Genomic DNA, 26915 nt, shown 5'->3' on the forward strand with positions numbered 1-26915 from the left:
GTGCTTACATATTTGATAGAGAGAGAGAGGGGGGAAAGACATTTAGTTAATACCAGCTACCACAGCCTATTGGGTTACTCTTTACTATCAAATAGAAGGATTGACCATCACATTACAATGCTCTCAGAACTAAAAGAGCAAGTACGATGGTGTTATTTGAGTCCTCTATTCATTGATTGGGAGTCAAGGGTTCTAAGTATCTCAAGCCCTTTACACGATGCAAGACATTGAATAGATGCTTATTATTACTGTCTAATCTCGCGTGGAGTCTACTGAAATGGTATTTAATAATTACAAAACTACACAGTGGGTTGCTGAAATGAACAGGGTGCATACTGAATGTAACCTGTGATTGATGTTATTGAAGAAACAGATTAAATATTGTCAGGCAATCTGGATTTTGTAATAATCTAAAATAATCTGCCCAATGGTGAAATAAGAAAAAACTGTCTTCCAAAATCACCTGTGATTATTTTTATTTTACCACCGACGTGTTCAGCACGTTTATATTCACTTGTCCCAACTGGACATGGATTATTTTCCACCACTTATTTTCCGATACTCATTCTATGCTAGCCATGTATACACCTATTAAATGTTCTTATTTTTTAACATAACATTTAGGGACAACAAGGGAGCTGTTGCTCTATCTTAACTGTCCCATTCTCTAAGCCAAACTAAAAGTATTAATTGAAAAAAATGTATATTATTCATAGTTTTGTTTAAGCTCACTTAAATTTACTGGTTTCACAACATCCAAAGACAGCCCATTCCATAGAACAACCACACTATTTAAAAAATAAAATTTTCCTTGCTGAAGACAGCTTCTACCTTCTCTATATCTTTATTTGTGTGTCCTAGTTCTACAATTCTCACTGTTAAGTATGAAAAATGTCGATGCATCAACATTATCAACTCTTTTTATAAAATTAAACCTTTCAATCAGATGTATTATTGTATTCTCAAGATGGCTGGTATGGGTATTAGCACTGTAATTAGAATAAAGTACAGAGCATTTCAACCTTCATAGGTCATCTTCAGGTTAACAATCAGGTCTCCTCTTACTCTTCCCTTTTTTCAAAAGAAAACGGTTGTAAGAATCTTAATCTCTCCTCATATGACAATCTCCTCCATCCCAGGTACCATTTTAGTAACCATCTTCTGGATCCTTTCCAACAATTCAATGTAATTCCTAAGGTAATAAGCCCAAGACTGAAGACAATATTCCAAGTGTTGTCTAACCAGTAATGTATACAATGAAATTATAACCTATTTAGACTTGTATTCAATATTTCTGCAGATACAACCTAAAATCCTACTTGCCCTACCACTAACAACAACACTTTGCTTGAATGGCTCAAGAGACTGATCAACCAATTCACCAAGATCCTTTTCTTTGACACTGTTAAGACTATTGCAATCCAAATCATGCTTATAATTAAAATTATGATAACCCACATGCATTATCTTTAATTTATCATAATTAAAACTCATCTTCTATTTATTTTCAACTCACTAAATGATCCAGATCTTTTATAAATCAGCAGCATCCTCTTCACTGCTTGTAGCACCCAAGACCTTAATATCTGTAAATTTAAGTAATTCCTTCATCTATATCATTGATGTAAATCAAAAATAGAAAAGGTCCTAAGACTAAGACCCTGAGGTACACCATTTTTAACATTAATCTGGTTTCACTGAGCTCCATTTATAACAACCTTTTTCTTCTATCAAGCCACTTACTGACCTTCTATAATACCAGTTAATTTACATTTTTAAATTTGTGATGCTTTTCTTTAAATTTATCTCTCATGCCCTTTATGAGCCAAATTGCATTTTTTTACTTGCATCTACCCTTTTCTTTGTGTAAGGAATATATTTGTTTTAAGTAGTAAAAATTGTTCAAGGTTTCCACATTTGCTACATTTGTTCAATGTCTAAGTAACTCAGCTGCCAAATACATGACAGAATTATTGTTGCATCCCCCCAATTTTTTTTTTAAATTTGGAAACAAAATATTTCCAATTTCCACATGCAACAAAACATCAAACCTAATACAACAATGATCACTTGTACCTATGTGTTTCCCTATCTGCACCCTCTCAACCCTTTCTATATTAAAGTTAATAAACCTAAAATAGCATTAATTCTAAGAGGTTCCTTAACTGGTTGGTGAAAAAATTCATCTTGAACAGTTTTCAGAAACCTCTCTCTCTCATGATTTGACTAGCATTTCACAGCAAAATCACTCATAATTATGACTTCATTCATAGCTGAAATCTTAAACTGTAAAGCTTCTCACTAGTTTCATCTGGTGGTCTGTAACCAATTCCTACTAAGAGCTTTCTCCTTGGTATCCACTAACAGACACCCAAATAGATTCAATCTACAAGCTATTATTCTTAATAATCTATCTGTTCTTATTTAATAGCCTATAACCATGCATTTCAAATAAACTTCTGTCATCAAAATCATCTGTGCTTAACCACGTTCTAGTTACTCCAATTACATCAAAAACTTCCATTCTTGCTAATGATCTAAAGTCACCCATTTTACTTCATATACTTCTAGTATTACCATAGTAACAAATAAGCTTATTCTCAACTATTTTTATATTTATTATCTATGCTAAACTTTCCTCTAAATTTCAATTTTGTTTCATTTAATTTATCTTTGTCCTCAACACTATATAGTTTTAGTTTAAAACCTCCCTGAAAGCTGAGTTAATTAGCCCTTTCAAACATGCAAGGCCATTCTCTACTAAATTGTAGAACATCCATTCCAAAAAGTTTCTCCCTCCCACTGAACTGATCCTACAAACCCAAACAGCTAACCTGCTCATCCTTACACATCAATTTCAGCCTAGCATTTAGACCTAGTATCCTACTCAGAATTTCATCAACAATTATTCCTAACACAATTTAATGGATTTTATCACTCCCTTTTACTTATTAATTAGCACATCTGCCTTACTCTTCTTTATGTCGTTAGCTCCTAGAAGCACAACAAAGACTGCATAGTTGTCAGTCCCCTTCCTTATATATCTTGTTCTGCCAATCATGTCTTCCATCTGCGCTCCAGGGTAACATAATCTAAGTCTTTCTCCCTGTTTACCACAGACTATTCTATCCACATGCCATGTCAAGGAATCACCTATAACTATGGCCTTTATGTTCATAATCCATATCCTTGTCTGTTCATTTCATTTTGTTTTCCTTCTCTCCAATAGTTTCTCGTATACATAAACCAAGAGCTGAAATCTGTAACTCAACAGAACAGGGCCTTTACGATTAACACTACTTTTAACCCTAATACTACCCTTTCTAAGTTTCTGAATGTCATTGTTAATATTAGCCGATGCCTCCCTTGCATGTAAAAGCTTAAGCTGTTCCTGACGTCCTGCTGCTCTTTATATATTTCTTCGAATATAGTTATGATAGCCTCCAAAATTTTGCTCCAATTTGCAAACTCTACATATAAATTGTATATCCTCACTACTGCCTTCCTTAAAAGTGCACAGTAGTCCAGAGTTCCCAAATAAAACCCATTCGCTGCACATGTCGTATCTAACAAAGTGGGAACGCTTAACTCCCGATCATTGTCATAGAATTAAAATAAATACTCGATACTGTAATCAAATACCCATAGCCTGTTAAAATTATAAAGCCTAAGTTTGAAAATTAGCTAGTTTCTAAGAATGTATTAAAATAAAACTTATCTTATTTGTTTTATAATCTCACTGCAAGTTGAATTATAACTAATTATAAAGAAACGTAGGAGTATTAAGCCTAACATTATACTACTAAAATCTAAAAGTTTATACCTACTATTTTAGCTCACAATTATACTAAATGTAATTTTTGTTATTCAGCTCTACTTTATAAAGATAAAAATAATAAAACCAAACAATATTAAATCCACGATACTATCAGAACTTAGTTTTTAACTCTTTTCAACTAGCGCCCTCTATCCATTTAAGCATTGATCTACATATCTAAGCGTTACATTGGTGTTTTAGATTATTTATTTCCATTTTTGTTTTAGGAACCCTGTTGGATAAGCCGATACACTAGGCGCCGAATTATTCTGAATGGAGTTTTTTCTTGAACAATTTAATGACATTAGAGAAGCTAACTCTTCAAATCTGTTGTCGTAGAAATTTAATAAGCCTCCTAAAAACTTAAACTTATTAAACCGTCAGTGGATCAAGCATTATCGTGTATAAATATATACATGTAGTTAACTATATATTTATTCACAGTCGATTTGCCTTACAAATAATTGACTTAATTTTTAAATCATAATAAGAGTACGAAAATGAAATGATGAACTATAACATTTTGCATCATGTAGAACATTTTGTCATACGAATAAGCCAAATAAAAAAAATTAATTTGTAATTAATCAGCTTATCGAACATCTAAATTTTACCTAGTGATGTCCATTCTGTTATATTAATGGCCATGAATAATTTAGTTGTAAATACAATTCGAAGTATGATGTTTATAAAGCTTTGTTATTAAATATTTACAGTTAACTTCTGATTAAGGTTGGTTTGTTTTTGAATTTCGCGCAAAGTTACACGAGAACTATCTGCGCTAGCCGTCCCTAATTTAGCAGTGTAAAAATAAAGGGAAGGCAGCTAGTCATCACCACCCATTCTTGGGCTACTCTTTTACCAACAAATAGTGGGATTGACCGTGACTTTATAACGCCCTCACGGCTGAAAGGACAAGCATGTTTGGTGTGACGGGGATTCGAACCCGCGACCCTCAGATTACAAGTCGAACTCCTTAACCCACCTGGTCATGCCGGGCCGTAAAACGTAAACTCGCCCGAAACAGGGACTCGAAACCTGGGCTGTTAGGTTAAAAGCCTAACGCTTTACTGACTGAGCTATCCGAGCCTTTAATCAAGGTAAACTATCTACATAAAACTGAAAATTAACACACTGATTAATGCTCAATGTCGTTCTAAGCAGCTGTATATGGAATACTATTTTACAATAGTTTAAAACTATTAGAATTCCATTTCAAACTTAAGGCGATGATTTCATAATTTCACAACCAATTGCCTTGTATCGTGGGATTGAGCGCCATCTAGTAAGCACATAACGAATTGACTACATTTATTTTAAATATCACCAACATATATTGTTTTATAATTTTATGCAAGATCTAGCTCATACAATCAGTTGGTTTTAATTGTCACGAGTTATCCAACTGGCTAGTTTAACTTATTTTCAGTCCTGATAGAAGTAAATGATATTTAAAACAATTTAACAAGTCAACAAATGTTTTATTCATGGAAAAAATGACGAGTGTTGTAGTAATTATTTGAAATCGAGTTATAAAAATAATTTATTCTTGAGAAAGAGAGCATACTACATGGTTAGATGTAACATTTGTATGTCGTCTGCTGGTGCGCAGACAGCCCTTGTGTAGCTTTGCGCGAAATTCAAAAACAAACAAACGTCTGCTGGTATCAAACATGCATGCTTCTCCTAAAATAAGTCACTTATATATATCGTTATTTTTGAACTTTACCCACTTTTCTGTAGCAAAGATTAGTGGCTATTACATGATAGAAACATTCTTTTATTAAGATATACAGTTACACACAAAAATATTTGTATTAATTGTTGTTTAATTTCTAAGTTGTAGACGTACTTTAAAATAATTAAATAAAAATACAAAAACTTGCAAAACTTGTATACCCTTAAAATGTATTCGTACTTTTGCTAAAACAACTAAAATCGCAGCTAAAATACACCTATCAATAAGTTTGTTTTATGGACTATTTACAGCGATAGTAAAGAACATTTTCAACTTGTAATATTGAATGCCGTAGTAATGTTCTCAGGTGGTAACGTCGAATGAATGATGTGTGAAAAGACCGATCTTGGAGGTTCTTCCAAAAGAGAACCTACAAATAAATAACAGTATAAACTTAACTATTTAATATACACTCAAGATTTTAGTATTACTGAATATTTTTAAGGAAGTAATAATCAAATATACAGTTATCTTATTAATCTTAGAGCTAAAAACACATGTTCGACCTCAGTGTTGACATAATCATTTTAATTTATTACCACTTTGTACCACGGTAATGTAGTTTTCTTATTCCTTTTATCCAAGTGATGTAATTTTCCCCAAAGTTTATTATTGTTCCAGAAAGGGGATCAGCTGACAGCAAAAACTTTTTTAAACCTCAAAATGATCGATATACACACGCATATAACCACGAAATGTTGTGGTTTTCATATTCAGTTCCTGGCTAATAAACGTGCTTGAAACGTTGAATGATATTCTTGGTACAATAGTGCATAACCTATACTGAAGAACTCACGATTCGACAAAGGTTACTGGTTTTGTGTTATTACTAAACTTGTACAAACTTTAGTGAATTTGGTATAAAACTGATACACAAAGAAGCACGTGCATATCGAAAATTGTATCTTAAATTTATCTGGAGTAAATTAAAGTTAAGCAACCTAACAGCTAAAAAAAAACTGCTAATACAACTTTAGACATTATTATAACAACATTCCTTTGCAGAGACAAACATTGATACTTACCTGCTATACAAGCAGTCATGAAGCAGGCCATGCTGCCAGCTATCATGGCACGTATGGCTACAGCGGCTAAATCGGACTTTCTTTCCGGAGCCATGGCGCTCAGGCAGCCGAGCTGGATTCCAATAGATCCAATATTAGAAAACCCACACAAGGCATAAGTAGCAATGGACTCTGACCGCGGCTGTATAAAGAGAATTAACTACTGAAGCACCACCTTAAAATATAACGTTCAAAAACAAACCTTTTACTCACATAATATTATACAGGTAATAGAAAAGTGAAGAAAGTGGAACAACTAAACAACTGTGCAAAAACATATTACCACATTCTTATTGTGTAATAACACAGATGTAACACACAAGCAGTTATAGAAGGATGGTATAGGAAAAAAAGGTATCATAATTCACCAAGCATCTCAAAGTTCGTGGTTTGTCAGGAATACCTAACCGTGCATCTTTATTGGTTTAATTCAAGCAATATATCCACGTACATAATGAAACATTTGAAAAATAAAATAAAATTCTATAATAATGTATTAAATAGAAATAAATAAAAAAGGAATTTTACTAAAAGTTCCCGATTACTATTTTTAGTTGTGAATAAGGTCGTTATACAACTTGCACTACCTTATGCGGATGAACACCTTACCACGTACAAAAGCTCGATTAAAATATGAAATCTGATAGTTACAGTCGACTTAGTGGGTGGTAGTTGGGAGTTATACTAGTTAGTTTAGATAACTGGCTGGGGCCCTTTATACTAGAATAATTCGTCTACTGGGCTACTAATTAGTGCCTTACCACCATAATGGGGGCTGGAATGCTAACTTCGGGGTGTAAGTTTGTTTTACTTACCCCCAAGTGTTAGTACCTTATTTTTATATATTTTCATTTAAATTTAGTTTTCTTCCCTACTGCAGACAGTGAAGGGTGATATAGATATGGGAAGTTGTGGGCTTGAACACCCACATTCTGCTCTCATAATTTCTATTGAATTGATATTCTTTTATTTTATTCCTTACGCGAGACTGGCAAAAGGAGGTTAAGACTTATAGACCGTGTATCCCCACTTCAGTGCGTGCCCTATTTTTCAGTCACCTCCAAAATCTAGGATTCGTTTTATATCCCACGTTATAGCCTGTACCGTGAGTATCCTTTCAATTAGTGCAGGGTTTGTTTTTATTTCCGTTTATAAAAATTTTATATACGATACACATTTTTAACCTGTTCAGTGCCGTAGACGAGATGACTCGTCCAAGCCGCTCGGTAACACAGTACCACGGACGAGTTAATTCACTCTCAATAATACCTAACTTCAACGCTAGATGTCAGTACCATACATGCATTTAACCTACTTACAAATTGTTTCACTTTCGATCTAAAATGGCGTCACAAATAGTTACAAAATGAAGAAGCATTAGTTGTATTGCAGCTGAAATACTTGGCGGTCAACAGGTTAAGATAGGAAAGAAATCCATTTGATATACAAACCAAATATAAAAAAAAACTCACCGATAGCAAGTTTTGGTGTTTCATATCACCCAACTCTTTATATGCAACAAACTCGTTAACCACTGTTTTGATTCCAACAAGTCGAGCTACTAGATAACAATCTTCCCATTCTACACCCATTATTAGGGCTAAAGGTGTGAATATTTTACCGATCAACCACTGTATAAATAAATAAATAAATGGAGAATATTTAATGAACATTAATTCCAAATAAGATTAATTAATAGGTGCATAGTTTTTTCTTAACAGAGTGCCACTGAAACTTTCATATAAAACGTCTATACATAGGTTTGAAAAACCTCTCCTCAATTAAATTGAGAAATAAAAAATACGTACAAGTTGTAATATAATTATTCACAAAAACATTAGATGGCGCTACTGATATACTGAACAATTAAGTAATTAACTTTTCATCTAAAACTTACCTCAAAGGAGATAAAATCCCAGCCCAAGAGACTACCGAACCAACTAAATATAAAATCTACAAAGTGAATAAAAGAGATGAATGCAATCAAATTGGCAATGATGCTAGCAATCATGGAGATAGCGTTGTAAGCCCCATTAGATGCTGCTTCTATTCCATTTCTCTCAGGTCTACCATAAAAAGAAACCGAAATAATGAATTAAGAAAAACGATGCGTTTACAATTTCTTTGTTAACTGTAAAAATCACATAATACAGTAAATATTTAATAATTATTTATTAATATTTTGGGCACACTTCAGTTAATTCCCCCATTTTATTATTACAAGTTAGTTTTTACAAGTAAAGATTTGTTTCGAGTGTTCGGGGAAAAAAAAAAAGGTTGCATGTTCTGAAAACAAATATTCCTTACTGTAAAAAGTTGTAACTTGTAATAAAATACATAATCAGTAAATAAAGTCTAAACGAGACTAGTAATTAATTTCCATTCTATGTTTTGTCATTGTTTTAAAGTAATTGTTGAGTTTTTATTATGCAACACTAATAATTTGTTAACCCTTAAATGGCGCAGAGTATTCGAAAATTGGAGTGTTAGCTCAATGTAAGACGCGAGACACAATACATGTTATTACAACCAGAAATATGGAGTTTCGAGCTATAACAGCTCATATCAACCCAAACAAAAATGAATCTTATTTAATGACAATACCGAAAGAACAACGTATCTATACCGAAATTTTATTAACTTTCGTTAGGCCTATTTTTACATATTTGCAGCAGCAATGAGTAACTGAGGTATATCCAGTCAGTTCTATCTCTACTACCACATTACTAATTCTAACCTGCCTGTGGATAGTTTTTATATTTACATTTTAAATCACTGAAAAGATACATGTACAATCGGTGCTGGATGGGCTGCTAAACAGTGTCAGTACGTATATAAACAGTCAGTGCTGGCACACCTAAATCCATTGAGAGCTTTATCACCGGATTGACATGAGGTTGCACAATTTATAACATTAGTTACCTAATCCTGCTAAAGGTTCAAAATCTTCTACAAACTAAAAAGGTTTCTCATTTTATTAGAACCATATCCATAAATTTATCATTCTCTCCCCCACTCATCATATTTACCCCCTTTCCATCTTGATGTCATTGGCATGAGTTCGGCTTTCTTCAACTTCTGGATAAAATAGTTTAGAGTAAGCTAAAGCTGCAGGTGCAGACATGACTGATGCCGATAGCAAGTGATTAGCATTGACCTATGGGAAACAAAGTTATATGGAATTAGCTATTATCATAACAGCGTGCAATGGTAATTTTAACCAATGTAAACTGGTATCATTATTTTACAAAAATAAAAAATGTGGCAGAAGATTCGAAGGAAAGAAAAAAAAGTTCCTCAAACGTGGGTCACGTTAAACATGAGTTATACGTACGCGATGTAACATTTGTGTAAGCGTTTTTGTAACCAAATTATTACCAAATGACGAATGCGTAAGTGTATCATAATCCTAGTTCTTAAATAGGTCACAGGAAATGTTCTGAATTTGTCCTTGAAACGCCAGAAAACTAGGTTTGGTTATGTCTCGTAAAGCTCCCAAGTGGCACAGCTTTATGTCCGCGGACTTGCAACGCTAGAAATCGGCTTTTGATACCCGTGGCGAACAAAGGACAGATGTAAGACATGATGTAGCTTTCTGCTCGATAACAAACGACATCTCTTTAAAATATCTTCTACAATCCACGCAATATAAAACCGTTGAATTTTCCTAAATTTATAGATATGTTGATTCAACAAATAAATCATATAGTTTAATCTAGTGAAAAATTAAGAAACAGGCGCGAATATAATAACATTTAAAAAATTAGCCACTGAAAGTAATTGAAAAACACGAAATTAATGAACTAGGTTTAAAACGTGGGTTCTCATTTAACAAGTTTCAGTGAAACATCGAGTCCTTTTTCTTGTTTTATTTCCTTATTTGTCACTTTCCAGAGTAGCGTGAAAATATCCTGTTGATTACATGGTCTTGCTACTGGTTTTTCAACCCTGTGTTCACGATGCAGTGGCGTTATTGGTTTCTATTAGATACAACCTAATTCAACAGGAAACTACAAACTCGAGTTTGTTGAAACAGCTTTTGATAGAAATAATAAATTCAATATTTGTAATTGTGTATATTTCGCCAGCATGTACACCAGTTTATAGTAAATATTTTTTGTCGTCTTTGTGCTATAGAATGTGTGTCTGGAAGTAAATGCTAGTAATACACGAGTGTCCTCAAAATCTACTAACGAGAACCGTGGAATTTTTAAAACTTCGTCTTGAATGATTTCATGTGCGACACATAGGCTAAACAACCTTGTCAGATATCTTAAGATATCGGGCCATTGTCATCAGCAATGTACAAATGCTGACCTGAAGGTGAGGAAGCCAGTTAACATCATTCACCGCCTATATGGTTCCTCTTTTAAAATCATTATTTTTATATGTCAAATGTATAATGTCCCCACAGATGAAAGTGCTATGCTATATTAAAGTGTTTGTAAGCGTGATTATACGGTCCATAATAAACCACAGTCAATTTGACTAAAAACGTTTTAAAAAGATTCATGGTCTTTATAAATATTTTATTATCTCTTAACCTCATTTTCGATCAATACAGTCCAACAAATTCACAAGTTATAACGAGTCTTACAAGAGGTTGAATTTCAATAAACAAAGTAATCAACTTACCTTACATCTATTGTTCATTATATTATAGTGTGTGTGTGTGTGTGTGTGTGTGTGTGTGTGTGTGTGTGTTTCTTATAGCAAAGCTTATTGCTGAGTCCACCAATGGGAATCGAACTACTGATTTTAGCGTTGTAAACCCGTAGACTTACCGCTGTACCAGCGGGGAACACTGAATGAAACACCTTTCTCCTGTACATATGAAGAAAAAAAAAGAATGTTCTTTACTTTTGAAAGATTTTTCCTACGAAGCAACTAATTCCGGGAAAATTCTATCAAGGTATTAATTAATACACTATGTAATTTAATTTTATAAGTTGACGTTATTTAAAACTGTTGTCTTCAATGTATGAATTATCCGAATAACACGTTTTCTTCTGAAAGTTCCTCTGCATTTATTAGCAAAATTACTTTACGAAACCACAGTAGTAGCTGTTTACCTTTCACTCCTGCGAGTTCTTATTAAATAAGGACTTTCGACCTCACCTGCAACCATATAGCGAATTTCAAAAATAAATACCTACCCCAAAGTTAATGTAAGCTGCTAAAACCCCTCCTGCAATGGTAGCAAAGCCCCCTGTCATCACAGCATGAAGTTCTGACTTGGTCATTAGAGGTAAGAAGGGCTTGATCATCAGTGGAGCTTCAGTCTCACGTGAGAAAGACAAAAGATGGAGTCAGTCTGACTGAACGTAAAACCTCTTTCTTGTTTCATTTGTTTTTTTTTAACATACATCAGTATCCATCTACTATTGAGTTAACGTAGCTACTTACATTTCTTGACCAGTAAGAATGGAGAAATTAACAATTGCAATTTACTCCCCCCCCAAAAAAAAAAAAAAATTCTATGTTACGATATGTTAAAAATAAAACACTTAAAATGTCTCTTTCCACGTCTAGGAAAATGGTAAGTTTACAATCAAATTTTCGAGCACAAGACAAAGAAAGAATACAAATAAAATACATCAATTGTTCTTATCAGCAACAGTCCTTGAGGCTTTTTCATAGAGCTTAGAACTTAAGAAATTTCTGAAGCTTATAATAAACTCCATCCCACTCAGTCGAGAAACACGACGATAGAACAAAATAAGTAAATAATTACTATTGGTTTACATTATAATTCTGAAATAGAACGTTATTTCGTTTCTGAAACATTTCTTTTTAGCTTTATAAAACTAATAATAATTAAATTATTGAGAAAAATGATACGTAAGGGGCACTACAATTGCTGTAGAAGCCTGTTAGCTTACCATTCCCAGAAAGATGTTTCCCGCTGAATTCATAGATTCGCAAGCTGTGGTTCCTACTGTAACTTGAAGAAACCAACCGACTTTCATAACCACCCATTGCATCACACCGTAGTAGTAAAGCAGCGAAATACAAAAGCTAAAAAAAAATACCACAGACAGCACCTGAAAAATAAAAAGTGAGCAACTCTTGACGACTGGAAATAAAAACTTAAAGACTACTGTAAACGAATTTCTCATTAATCGTCTGAGGTTCTGAGTCCAAAGCTACACTATGGGCGATTTGTGCTTGTCCTATGCGGGGTTCGAAACCAAATATTTAGTATTATAAGCCCACGGCATTACCACCGAGTAATTGAAGGTCTTTTCAGGTATCAAACGTTAGCACAGTTAAAGTATTCTCTTGAAATACAGCTTACAACAATGTGGTGCACAATCAAACTAGTAGTGGTAATAATAGTATACATCTGTCTCTATCTATGTGTGTGTTTGTGTGTGTGAATAAAAGTCATACATCTAGTAACCGATTACAACTTGGTCAAGTGACATTACTTTGTTTCTACTTAAGCATAAAACTATACAATTCTGTCCGTATACAATTTTTACTTACTTTGAAAGCAAAAACTGGAAATTGATCTGGGACATCATTTTTCATCTTGCCAGTCACTAAATACCCATAAACAAATGCAGAACCTTCATCTGTAAATTTTAAAAACCTCTTTATCTTGTCACCAGTGCACTCGAAAATATCTCTTCCTACACTCCATCTCAAGATCACGAGACCGAAGAGAAATTGAAGCAGACATCCCCAAAGAACGTGACGCCACACGATCTGAACAGAACACCAAACAAAATAAAACCAGGGTTAAAAAACTGCAAGATTACATTTTAATAACACAAACACTTCCCTGTAGCTTAACATTATTGATTTAACTTGCAAGTTTAATATTTCGAAATATTTATCCCTGAAAGGATTTGAAGTATATGAAATAATGGTGAAACGAGTGGGGGATACAAATGTATAGCAAACATTAAATAATTACAACCAAATAGTCAATTTGTTATTAGCAAAATTACAACAAAACACAAAGGGTTAACAAGTTGTACAGTGTGTTAGTATTCATCTTTTAAAAAGGCACATATGACTTTCCAATGAAGCCAATAAAATATTAATAATGTCAATAATGAAACTTCAGGTGGACTAATGAATATATATGAATGTTTCAATAACGTTTTTCTTTTTTCTGTCCAAGTTATGTTTGATGACTAGTACTTTGGGAAATTTCTCGTGCAGTTGTATGTGAAGACTGGTGCCTTCAGATATTTACACGTAGGTATGTTTAATGACTGGTAATGAGACATTTCTTATCCAAGTGAGTGCTTTACACGTAGCTCTGTGGTAGTAATACTATTTCTCGGCACGATGTACCACTTGTAGAAGATAGTAGCCATGTTCGCTGTCAGACAGTATATCGGTATTTAAATGCGGAAGAATACACTTCCAGTTTAGTTAGAAGCAAAATATACCAATACGCTTGCAAATACACAGTGAAGCTAAGTAAGAGATACACCAAATTACCAATCTACAAACAACTACATGTAAAGCACTCACTTGGATAAGAAATCCCGAACTTTCATCTGTAAATTTTAAACCTCTATCTTTGGATAAGAAATATTTAAGTAAAATGCACCAAAGTATCTAGGTGTTAAAAACATTATTTTGAAAATTATGATATACTGTGAAGCGTAAAATCATATTATAAATGTTTGTGTGTTTTCCTTAAAGCTGAGTCCACCGAGGAGAATCGAACCCCTCACTTTTGCGTTGTAAATCCGTAGACCACTAATACCAGCGAGGTTCATTATAAATGTTCATCCCATATATATATATATAAAACATTATACCAAACTGCATATATTCATACGAGTCAAAACGTAAACAGGGCTTTCTTTCTAACATGTAACTGACTGCTAAATGAAAAAAAAAACCGTGAGAAGAAATACATTTATCAAAACCATTTCGAAAACAAATTTTTAATATACTTAACCTTGTTCCATTAAAATTGAGACCGAATTTAGATCGAACTTAACACTATTTGCAGGTTAATCCTGTTCTGTTGCGCGGGAAAAACAAACAAGCAAATTAACAAACAACTTGGAATTATTAACTGTTAGGTTGCGTGCTATCCGCGATGTTGTGCCGAGTCTTATGCAAGCTAAAAAGAATACGAAACATTTAAGTAGCGTCATAACTTAAATCACACACTTTGTTATCACGTCCAAGAATAAAACCTTATTTACTTTTTAGCTAACAAGACTGCATTATCGTTAAATCTGTAATCAAGTGACAAAAATAACAATTAAATGGTGCGCCAGTGCGAACAAACCCGAAAATACGAATAATTTAAACCGCTGTAAACAAAAATAACTATTTCGTGAAAGTTTAGGCCTACTCAGGTTTATGGGAACTTCTGAAAACAGTCGTTTGGCCAGAACATTGATCACATAAATAAACATGTATTGAAATTTAATACTAAAAGAGTCAAGTAAAATAAAACCAAAAGGGCTGCGTTAACAATAGCACATCCAAACCTGTAATAACTGACACTGAACAAAACAAGTTCAAATTTTAAAAATAATACTGATAGATCGTGTTTTTTTGTTTATATAACTCGCCCTCTTTATTGGAATTAATGTCAAAAAATGTCTATGGTAAAATAATGATACAGATGTCCGAGATGGAAAATATATATTATTGTTGACTGTCAAATAATTTTAGGGCTAACAAAAACTGAAAGCCACTAATGCTCGAGTCACTACGACAAAACTAAAAATATCCTCGTCACAAAGTAACTCGTACAACGAGTCAAATCACCAAGGTCATCATATAAAAATATTTAAGGCAGCTGTTTAAGCCTAAAGCTGCACAATGGACTATCTACGTTGCACAAGAACAGGTCCACATTTCTCAACTTAGTGTAACAGTTAGTTTTGTAAAGCAACGATCTATCTAGATTCAAAAATAAACCAGCGAGATGGTTCCCTTTTTTCAGTTTCTCGATGTCATAGTCAAGATTTAAGATTACGTTGTACAACCACTCAGTTTGTAAACGTATTGAACTTTGCGAAAACAGTTTCCGCTTACAAGTGCAGTCTTTCCAAAATAAATCAGAATGATTTACCCAATATTATGCCTACTGTTAAAACATTACTCTCTCTTTCCTGTACGATTCATTCAAGCAAAGTTTCCTGTGAGTATAAAATTACGAAATACGTTTAATACGTAGAACAAGTACCAAATGCCAACAGGATGTATGATCACGAAAACCCACATGTACCGCGTGGGTTGTTTTAAAACTATCTGCTGTATCCGTTGCGGGGAACGGAACCCCGGATCTTAGCGTTAAGAAATGCCATCTACGGTAGGTATAGTAAACAGTAAGTGTGTTTTTATAAGCCTACTAAGACGATTTTCGTAAAGGTAATGTTCATACACAAGCCACTAACAAATCTCAAACAATAACATTTTGGTTCGTCAAACGAGATCAATGAACCTAATACGAAATAAGCCATAGCAAGTGCATGATGTGTCCCCATCTTGGACTTTAACAAGTTTGTTACAAAGTTGACTGCCCGGTGGGTCGGCGATAGGTCAACGGATTTAAAACGCTAAAAATTGGAGTTACCTACCCCGCAGTGGCCACAGCAGATATTTTTGTTTGTTTGTTTTCTTTTCAATACTCAGAGGTTTAACACATTTTTCAAATAATCTAAATTATTTGGTCGCGATACGTCCCGATTTTCGTGATCACGCATCCTGGTGACCTTTGGTACTGTTCTATGTATTGAACGTATTACTCTATTGGCTACGTTCAATCAAATCGTTCACAAGTTAAGATAATGTTAAATGCACAAGTCATTCTAACTGCCAAACATCAGCATACGTTAGATAAAGTGTGTGTAATAGTCGTGATTTCAAATGCAGCTTACCTTCGCCCTTTTAGCCGAGAATATGTAGCCAATTAGTAATAACACAATCAGCCCGGTCGTGGACACCAGTCGATGTCTATTCTCCGCGGTGTCGATGACAAGGAACAATAAAATTGCTGACCACACAGCTATCCATATCACTCTATAAAGACAACACATGAGATGACCACACAGCTATCCATATCACTCTATAAAGACAACACATGAGATGACCACACAGCTATCCATATCACTCTATAAAGACAACACATGAGATGACCACACAGCTATCCATATCACTCTATAAAGACAACACATGAGATGACCACACAGCTATCCATATCACTCTATAAAGACAACACATGAGATGACCACACAGCTATCCATATCACTCTATAAAGACAACACGTGAGATGACCACACAGCTATCCATATCACTCTATAAAGACAACACGTGAGATGACCACACAGCTATCCATATCACTCTATAAAGACAACACGTGAGATGACCACACAGCTATCCATATCACTCTATAAAGACAACACGTGAGATGACCACACAGCTATCCATATCACTCTATAAAGACAACACGTGAGATGACCACACAGCTATCCATATCACTCTATAAAGACAACACGTGAGATGACCACACAGCTATCCATATCACTCTATAAAGACAACACGTGAGATGACCACACAGCTATCCATATCACTCTATAAAGACAACACGTGAGATGACCACACAGCTATCCATATCACTCTATAAAGACAACACGTGAGATGACCACACAGCTATCCATATCACTCTATAAAGACAACACGTGAGATGACCACACAGCTATCCATATCACTCTATAAAGACAACACGTGAGATGACCACACAGCTATCCATATCACTCTATAAAGACAACACGTGAGAAAAACGAACTGGTCTGTTTATTTACCAAATATGAAAAAAACAAAATGTTACCCAACATGGGGCCTTAAAACTTTATGTTGTAAGCATAGAAACATTCACAAATAATCCTGACAAGTACAGAATTTAATTATTGTTACAGATAATTTTAATCTAGTGGTTTTGACACTCAGTAGAGAGACTTTAAACAGTGTAGTTATTGCTATACATATAAGCAAGCTGGGATCAAGATAGTACAACATTTGGATGAGTAGGTTACAAACGAAAATGAGAAACGTTTAGGTAAAGTAACAGAATGTGCTATTTTACTGTATGCCTATTCGTGCGTAACAACAATTCAATAAGAGTTAACCAGTTAACGACCAAATAGCTTGTTCCAGAAATCATCAGTGAATAGTAAAGTGACCCTGCAGTTTGTCAGATCCAAGAAAAAAAAAAGCATCAATATTAATGTAAAATGAGAAAACAAAATGGCACTACTTCTCTCCCCCCCCCTCCCAGCAAAATTGCACGTTAAGATCCATACGTAATGACTTCCCCTTTCTTTGTATTATTACTTGTGCCAATTTTGTTGGTCTTAGAGTGCCATTTTCTCCTCACTTTATATTTTTTTTATTCGCACCATTTTTGGTATTAGATGACATACTTAAACTCACTAAAATGTAATGAAGTAAACGCCCATTGCCTGAAGCTGAAACAAATGTACTTCGTGAAGGACTAAACTCAGTCCTAACACAACAAAATACCCAACTTAGATACAGCAACAACCATAAAAGTCACGAAATGTAAACTTCTATTTAAAAACATCCGTCAAGAACTGAAGAAATACAAGAACATAACAGTGCTAGCAGCATACAACAGAATACTACCTCAAATGTAAGTTGAACATGGCCACTACACAAATATCAAGCTTAACCCAACCTTAATTACCTTCAAGAAACATCAGAAATAACCTGGAAATGAAACGGCTAACAGTATACCACAGCACCACTCCCTCGCATCTAAGGTTTACCTAAAATGCTCAGACGAAACTACCCCTCCGTTCCATGGTTAACTGCACAGACGTACAAGTTTTTCAACACAATTAGTCTGTGCATTAAGATTTGGGTCCAGTATATTAAATGATTTCTTTTTTTCAAATATAGCTTCGATCTACACGAAAATTTTAAGAACTAATGAATAAGGTCTGTTTCACTAAAAAGGCCAAAAAGGTTTGTTTTGTTTTTTAATTTCGCGCAAAGCTACATGGGGGCTATCTGCGTTAGCCATCCCTAATTTAGCAGTGTAAGACAAGAGGGAAGGCAGCTAGTCATCACCATCCACCGTCAACTCTTGTACTACTCTTTGACCAACGAATAGTGGGATTGATCGTCACATTATAATTCCCCCACGGCTGAAAGGGAGAGCATGTTTGGTGTGACTGGGATTCGAACTCGCGACCCTTAGATTTCTAGTCGAGCGCCCTAAACCACCTGGCCATGCCAGGCCGGCTAAGAAGGAAGAAAGGAAAAATATATCACTACTTCTTAACAATGGATACCCCAATAACTGGATATAAAAGATAACACACCAAAACTAAAGAAGAGAAAAATTACATAATACGACCATATTTCCAAAGTCAGATATCAATCTGAAAACAAAGGATATGCAAACAGCATCAAATTAAAATATACACACACACACACGTACATCATATATTATTATGAAACCATATCACAACAAACCATCTAAACACCCTGTGGAGACGATAGACGAAAAAAAAAAAACACCATTAACAATATTACCTGTTAACGTGGATTCCAATACATTGAAAAAGTTAAAAGTATATTTCTCAACAAATGTTAATTTCGCGATCATAGTAGCTATACAAGACATACTAACGTAATTTTGAAACAATTTAAAATTATACTGTCATATACGTGCATAGAAAAATTCTCACCGTTTGTCAAACAGTCATAGAAACATTTGTTCCCTAAACTTATTCAAAGTACATATGGCATGAATAGGAATCAAGTGAAACGTTACAGAGCAAAATGTATAACTGGGTACTAACATTTATACTTTAACAGCTGTAGCCTGTATAATATTAGATTCGACGCCTGCACAAATGTCACCAGATTACCACATTCTTATATTTTAAGACTAATAAAGTCCTTCGACTTAATTGTAATAAATAATATATGCATAAGTATCTCTCCAAAACAAATGTTTAAGATCCCAAATATAATCGTAAGTTAAACAGTTGTGTAACGTTAGCTTATTTGAAGAAAGTTAACTCAACTGTCAAACACTGGTATCTGTCAACTTACCTTGAAGAATACCTTTTTCTTGTCACTTGGAGAACTAGTTTTGTGACTGGTCGTATTTGACGTTTGAAAGGCCGAAGCAGCCATCGTTTGAAGACCAAAAAATAGAACAGTGTGCAATAAACAAAAATTGTAATTAAAGTTAAAAATTTTACCCCCTCGCACCAAGTTGGAGTTTTATCCCACGTCAAGAAGATGGAAAACCCTAGATAAATATTATAAAGGATAAATAACAGAGTGATGGTTGATTTAATGATCCATTTCTTGTACTTATTGTAAACGGCAGTTACAAAACCTTCCAATGCAGTTAAGCAGTTAGAAAGAACATTCTCCGTATCACCCCTATCTTCATTTTGTTCCACGTCGCAGTTTGTGTCTTTAGATGAAGTAGAAATGTCGTACTTGTGTCGGTTAAACTCGACCTATAAGTAATATTATTATAGGCGCGGTAAACTAGGGTCATAAAAGCTTTATATAATTGTAGTGATAATCTAATATCTAGCACAGTATTAATCCACTTTATCATTTAATACTGAAAATAAAAACTTTGAAATTGACCCCTTGTTAAACAATTATTTTTATAAAATAAAAAACTAAAGCACCATGGTAACGATTCTAAACACTTGTTTTTAACTAAACTATTGCTTTTGCTTGATTATTTTTTTAACTTAACAAGACAAGAGAAGAAAAAAAAGAAAAAAACACTTAGACAAAACTCATACAAAATTTATGGACTTCTAGTCAAGCATAACAAACAACGAAGTTTCACCAGTTAGCAATAACACCAAGTTTTACTTAAAAAGTTAAATGTTTTCCAGTCGCGTCGTGACTTAGAACTAAAGATGGCGGCCTCAACTCACCGAGCTCTCAGGTATGAAGTTTGGATTAACATAGGAAGATTTGAAAACGTGCCTTGGTTCATCTTCTCCGCCCGTTTTGATTATTGGCGATTGTAATTCAATCACAACTTTACCGTCAGCAGATGGCGAGACAGACGTATCTAGTTTATCGCTCATTATTCCCATGTGAAGCGAATTTCCTGAAATTAATTTTTTAAAAAAATTGTTTTATAATTTCGAAAGTTGCAGATAATTCATAAGACAGACACGACTAATACAATTATATATTTTATACGTGACAACGCAATGATTGACTATAGTTGAATATCAACTACAAATCAAAAAATCTTTGGAACAAAATATAAAAGTTATTTTAAGCAACTAAGATGTAACCACACAGGTTTAGTCGTACGAAGCTTCGTAACCTTAATTAATCTGCGTGTCTTTCTATTGGACACAAAAGCGATATTAACTCAAAAGGTTATAGACATGCCGTTCATCATCAGTGTAACAGCAAGTGACACTGAGTTAGATATAATCAGAAATAGAACTTCGTTAATTTGTTTATTGTTAAATCACAAAACCACATAATGAGCGATTAATGTTCTACCCACCATGGGTATCGAAACCTAAATTTTAGCGTAGTAAGCCCTGAGAGTTCCGCTTAGCTACAGGGAACGGGTTAGCAGAATCGTGATATAAATTGAAATTTTAAAACAAGAAGTTTATATTTTTTTAATTAACAATATGTCGTATAACAAAGTTAATTATATTTGCTAATTGGCCGAACTTCCACAGAAAATTTACTCCAGTATCATATAGGTTTGTGTGGGAATGTTTCCCGTTTTACTTCCAAGTGAGGAGTTTACAAATTCATTCAGGTGGACTGTTGGAGTATGCGAGTAAACGTTAGATCTGGCTGCTAACACACACAAAGACGGTAAGACTGAACAAAGACATTCGTACTTAATAATAACAACAACAAGACATGTTTAATTCAATATTGGAAATATGTTTCATTCACGATTTCAACCAAAACAACCACACTGTCCAAGTAAATGTTAGACAATCTCCAAGAAACTGCAATATCTTTTGGCCAAAATTGAACAAGTAAATAAGAGTATAGAAAAACATAGGACCACAGCCCTTCAAGGTACGGGTTATAAAAACGGACTTTCTCATTCATGAAGTGCAAGTAAAATTACAGTGAACTATTCGGGAAATCCTACTGCCTTCTATGACAACAGTTGTTTTGTTTTTTTTAATTTCGCGCAAAACTATACGAAGACAATCTGTGCTAGCCGTCGATAATTTAGCAGTATTAGACTAGAGGGAAGCTAGTCATGACCACCCACCGCCAACTCTTGGGCTACTCTTTAACCATTACATTATAATACCCCATGGCTAAAAGGGAGAGCATATTTAGTGTAATGGGGATTTGAACCCGCGACCATTGGACTATGAATCGAGTGCCTTAACCACCTGGCCATGCTGGACCTCTGTGAAAATAGAATACAATACAACCTTAGACTACCAAAACTTAATCTTATACAAATGAATTGGGTTTTGTCTCATCCTGATCAGACAATAACTCGTGATCAGTCACACGTGATGGTCATAAAAAAACAACTAGAAACCTAACAATTAGCCCAGCTTGTTAGAGTAACGACGGTTCAGTACGTGATAAACTGATAAATTTTTGTATCAGTTAAATCGACCAAAGAAAAATACACTAGTATGGACTTCCCTGGAACCCACATTTAGATTTAGAAGGCGAAAGTATACTAATGACAGAAATGAAACAATAAATTTTCCAATGTTAAATAGTTACAACTCAATCGAGTTTTATCTCAACTCGGTAGTTTATTGAGCAAGTAATCTGATATTCTTTGGTAGTCGTTCTCAGACTAACTGGATAATTAATCCAAGAATACAGTAATAAAAATTTTATGATAGGCGAACTCTTTTAAAGATTGCAATGATTAGACCCCGAGTATCGGGTCATCATCTGATAGAAATTATTTGATGACCTGATATTAAGAGTCAAAACGTTAAAATAATTAAAATCAGAAAGTCGAAACGTTGTTCGCTCCTCTACGTAAAAAAAAAAAAAAATGTTTTTTCAACCCAAACGATCCGTTTCTACATATATATTTTTCACTACAAGTGGATTTTCTCGACATCACTGTTGGCCCGGCATGGCCGAGCGTGTTAAGGCGTGCGACTCGTAATATAAGGGTTGCGGTTTCGCATCCCGGTCGCGCCAAACATGCTCGCCCTTTCAGCCGTGGGGGCGTTATAATGTTACGGTCAATCCCACTATTCGTTGGTAAAAGATTAGCCCAAGAGTTGGCGGTGGGTGGTGATGACTAGCTGCCTTCCCTCTAGTCTTACACTCCTAAATTAGGGACGGCTAGCACAGATAGCCCTCGAGTAGCTTTGTGCGAAATTAAAAACAAACAAACAAACGATATCACTGATTGCGTGTAACTTATATTGTTAAATGTGGTGTGAAATCCCGCCTGTTCTTTAAAATTTGTAGAAGATTCTCGAGCGTAATAAATAAAATTGTACAACGAGTATATGTAAGACACATATACAGTGGACCTGTATATGTATTGTTGACTTAGCCGAAATTTCTAGAAAATCTCCTCTTAAGGTTATAAAAGGTAACCAACTACATGCAGGGAGATAGTTTTATATCGTTATTTACTGTAGTCGGTATACTATAAACCTGGGAAGTTATAATTATGGCATACGTTTATTCATCGGAAAATTACAGATATTTGACCAAGAACTTTTATAAATTTCGAGCATTATAAACCAAGCAACTTCAGTGAATTAACTTTGGACGTTAGTATTTCAAGGAGGGTATTGGATAGTGTCGAAAGTGAAAAACTTGTATATTTTCTCAATCAAGCAACTAGCCATCCAGATAAGTGTACCTGTGTATTAACATAGAATTAATTCGCTATACGAAAACAGTCGATAAAATATTCAGTTCAGACAAGACAGAAGGCTTAGTATTATTTGTAAAACTTTTGTACGTAGATTATTGTTTGAAATAACAGTTATAAATTGTATTGTTGTTTGTATATTTAAATATATTTGTGTTTCAATCTCGTTGGTAAATATCATAAATTTGATACATACCGGCATTCAATGAATTGTTAAACTATATTTCACATTTCCGATTATTTGAAATTTTAATACGTAACATACGTAACACTTGACCATATTACGAATACATGGCAAAGTTACAGTATGAACCTCGCCAAAGCTTCTTCTAGAGAAAGAAGTTGCTTATAAAAAGTTAAATATGTGTGGAAGATTTTTTTCATAAAATGAACGTAAACAGAGATGCATTTACTTGAACGTATCTATGTGCACGTGCGATCGTGATATATATAAAGTACTGCTCAAACATGCCTTTACACTTGTGCTAAAGAACCAAAGTACGAAACAAAGGACAAAAACTGCTGAGATTTTGGTAATTTTACACTGTTAGACACACTAGCTTGCTATCCGCTACCATACTTATATTCAAGTATTAAAAAAAAACTGCAAGTTCAGCTGATAATACATTCCTAGAACAACGACTACCGATTTCTAAAAAAAATTGTTTTTTTTTTTAATTTCGCAAAAGCTACACGAGGGCAATCTGCGCTAGCCGTCCCTCATTGAGCAGTGTAAGACTAGAGGGAAGGCAACTAGTCATCACCACCCACCGCCAACTCTTGGGCTACTCTTTTACCAACGAATAGTGAGATTGACTCTCACATTATAACGACCCAACGGCTGAAAGGGGAGAGCATGTTTGGTGCGACGGGGATTCGAACCCGCGACCGTCGAATTAGGAGTAGAACGCTTTAACCCACCTGGCCATGCCGGGCCTATTTCTAAAAAAACAAGAAATAGCATTGGACATGAGGAATCATTACCAGTTATCAATATTTACATTAATTTTATTATTATTATTATTATTATTATTATTATTATTGGACATAATATTTAAAAATTTGGTGCGACGTTTAGAGGAGTAATCCAAGAAATTTTGTGTCAGAGCTTTGTAAACATTCCAACATATTGGACACATAGTGCTATCAGAATTAAAATACGTACTTAATTATAAATGATACGAAAACTATAAACATTAGAAACATTCAAATGAAGCGCTTAAAATACAACAACAGAGGTATACAGAATCACATTTATTTCCACAATTATACTTGTATTTAAATCATACATGCTTGGAAGCGTTCTTGAAATAATACTTAAATATCGCAATACACAGTCGGAATATTTAATCATTCAGAAATATGGAATCCAACAACTTTCGTATCTCAGGTTTTAAGGGTGCGAAAACTCAGTGTCGATAATGTAAATATTTAAATATGAGAGACTTAACATCACAGTATAAAACACTCAATTTATAAACATTTATTTTCCTACTGTTTTAAACACAACATTATCTCTTGGCTTTTCAGCGTTACAAAATTAAACATTAAAATCCAACCCCTCAAGTATGCAGTGTCAAATATTAGGTGGGAACTACAAAAGCCGTTTTATATTTTAAATTAAAAAGGGCGCGACCCGGTGTCACAATTTCCGAGTTGTTCACTCACAAAAAATACAACGTAACCAATTTGATCTGCGCATGCTTCAAGGCTTTACCCCAGCGTTAAAACTTTTACTACAACGTAAAAACTACACCCCCTACATTCCAAAAACTTTAATAAAGTTATAACCTCGGAGAGGAACCGTTTCTTATATAATATTTCTGAAGTAAGTGTATGTATTAATAAATCCTGTTTGTTTTTCCGAAAAAAATGCAGAAGTTTCAGTCGACGCAGGACTTATTGAACGAATCAACAAGGCTGTCGTAGAGTTCTTTCACGTTACATCTCTATAACAAACCTATCTCATAAAATTAAAGTGAAATACTTATAAACAGAGAATAATGCTATAAATGGGTTATCAAATGTACCACCTTTGGATTTTTTATTTTACTTACGTGTTACTACGAGCGCTGATGGGGAAACCGTATGTCTACTTTTCGTCGCCTGTGTAAAAGCTTCTGTCCCACTTATATTTACACTTTAATAAGAACAAAGAAAATTGCACGTATCTTCTTCACTCTCTTCGATTATAAATTCCAGTTTTACTTTGTTCTAATTTTTCAGCATTTAGTTTATATTAGAGACGCACACACAGCTTTAAAACTTTCATTAAATTACGTTCCACTGACTCGAAAACTCCAACAAATTTTATACTAAACTGCCAATAGGTTGCACGTACACTCTTCATATATGTCCCATCACTTACTACCTGTTTCTAGTTGTAAGGTCACGTGCTGCTTACTCCAATCCCAGGAAATCTTTACCTATGACGTTTCAATAACGAGGGGAAAAAACCTGTATACTCGACAAAGGCAACCAATAGCAAACAACATCTACACGTCACACGATTTTTTTTTCCGAGATCCTCGTTCATTCTACGTATTTTCTGTCATTCTACTTAGGAATTAACGAAGGAAGATAATATAAACGAAACTACGTTACAAATTACTAATAAGTCCAATTTTGAATGCAGGTGTATCTGTTGGTAATGAATCACTATTAATGTAGTATTTCTGTTTTAAATATAAATTAAACCCCCGGAATGGAACCTGAAACAAGGTTAGAGTGAAAATGGAATTCACAGGTACTCAATAAGTACCCCTCCAGGTGTGAACATTCCTTACAGTGAAAGTCGGTTACAGTCAGTTTAATATTCATATTTTCAAACATATATATGGGCCCATTGCGGCCGATAATGAATATTTTCACCTTTTGTGTGTGTGTGTGTGTGAGGAGGGCGTCATTTCACAAAAATTCTTGTGGAGGGGCAACATAAAAATTGGTCTCCGGGGTTTTTTCCCAAATAATCTTGGGAGACCTATGATAAAGCATCACGTACACGTACGTATTAATCCTTTCTGATTTAAAATATCTCAGGGAAATTGCCACTGGGGGCCGACCTTTCGAACTTGAAAGGAAGGTCACTGATGCTTATAATAAGGCCTGTATGTGTCAAGTTTTCTTTTTCTTTAACAGTATTCCTTCTCTTCTCCTTTTTTTATTCTTTAAAGTAGAACTTTTTTTGTTATGTTCTATATGACAATCCAACTTTAAAGTTTTAAAATGATCCGATGGTATTCGTAATTGTTGGTGGCCCGGCATGGCCAAGCGTGTTAAAGCGTGCGACTCGTAATCTGAGGATCGCGGGTTCGCATCCCCGTCACGCCAAACATGCTCGCCCTCCCAGCCGTGGGGGCGTTATAATGTGACGATCAATTCCACTATTCGTTGGGAAAAGAGTAGCCCAAGAGTTGGCGGTGGGTGGTG

General features: G+C 34.5%; 2 protein-coding genes across 4 annotated transcripts in view; one reads left to right on the plus strand and one right to left on the minus strand.

Moving 5' to 3' along the window:
• The window catches only part of LOC143246471 (solute carrier family 28 member 3-like), a 29887-nt gene extending 24180 nt beyond the window's left edge, over nt 1-5707 (plus strand). For all 3 annotated transcript variants that reach the window (XM_076493235.1, XM_076493236.1, XM_076493237.1), the window contains one exon: nt 4045-5707. In XM_076493235.1, the coding sequence (XP_076349350.1) occupies nt 4045-4073 (29 nt within the window). In that variant the 3' untranslated portion in view covers nt 4074-5707. The remainder of the gene's footprint in view (nt 1-4044) is intronic.
• LOC143246470 (putative transporter YutK) lies at nt 5582-25858 on the minus strand. Its single transcript, XM_076493234.1, has 12 exons — nt 25544-25858; nt 20551-20729; nt 19694-20112; nt 16489-16630; nt 13109-13330; nt 12502-12663; nt 11776-11901; nt 9649-9776; nt 8517-8685; nt 8092-8250; nt 6581-6761; nt 5582-5925 (listed from the first exon to the last, which is right to left on the minus strand). The coding sequence occupies exons 2-12, from the start codon at nt 20713-20715 to the stop codon at nt 5825-5827; spliced, it is 1974 nt and encodes a 657-aa protein (XP_076349349.1). The 5' UTR covers nt 20716-20729; nt 25544-25858; the 3' UTR covers nt 5582-5824.
• Nucleotides 25859-26915: the final 1057 nt, after the last annotated feature.

Source organism: Tachypleus tridentatus, chromosome 3 (genome assembly GCF_004210375.1).
Source record: "Tachypleus tridentatus isolate NWPU-2018 chromosome 3, ASM421037v1, whole genome shotgun sequence".
NCBI classification, from domain to species: Eukaryota; Metazoa; Arthropoda; class Merostomata; order Xiphosura; family Limulidae; genus Tachypleus; species Tachypleus tridentatus.

Excerpts from the sequence above, each read along its gene's own strand:
- LOC143246470 (XM_076493234.1), bottom strand. The coding sequence starts at position 20,715 with ATGGGAATAATGAGCGATAAACTAGATACGTCTGTCTCGCCATCTGCT. Across the intron at positions 9,777-11,775 it reads CAGCTTACATTAACTTTGGG|GTCAATGCTAATCACTTGCT; the intron begins GTAGGTATTTAT and ends TGTTTCCCATAG. Across the intron at positions 5,926-6,580 it reads CATGACTGCTTGTATAGCAG|GTTCTCTTTTGGAAGAACCT; the intron begins GTAAGTATCAAT and ends ATTTATTTGTAG.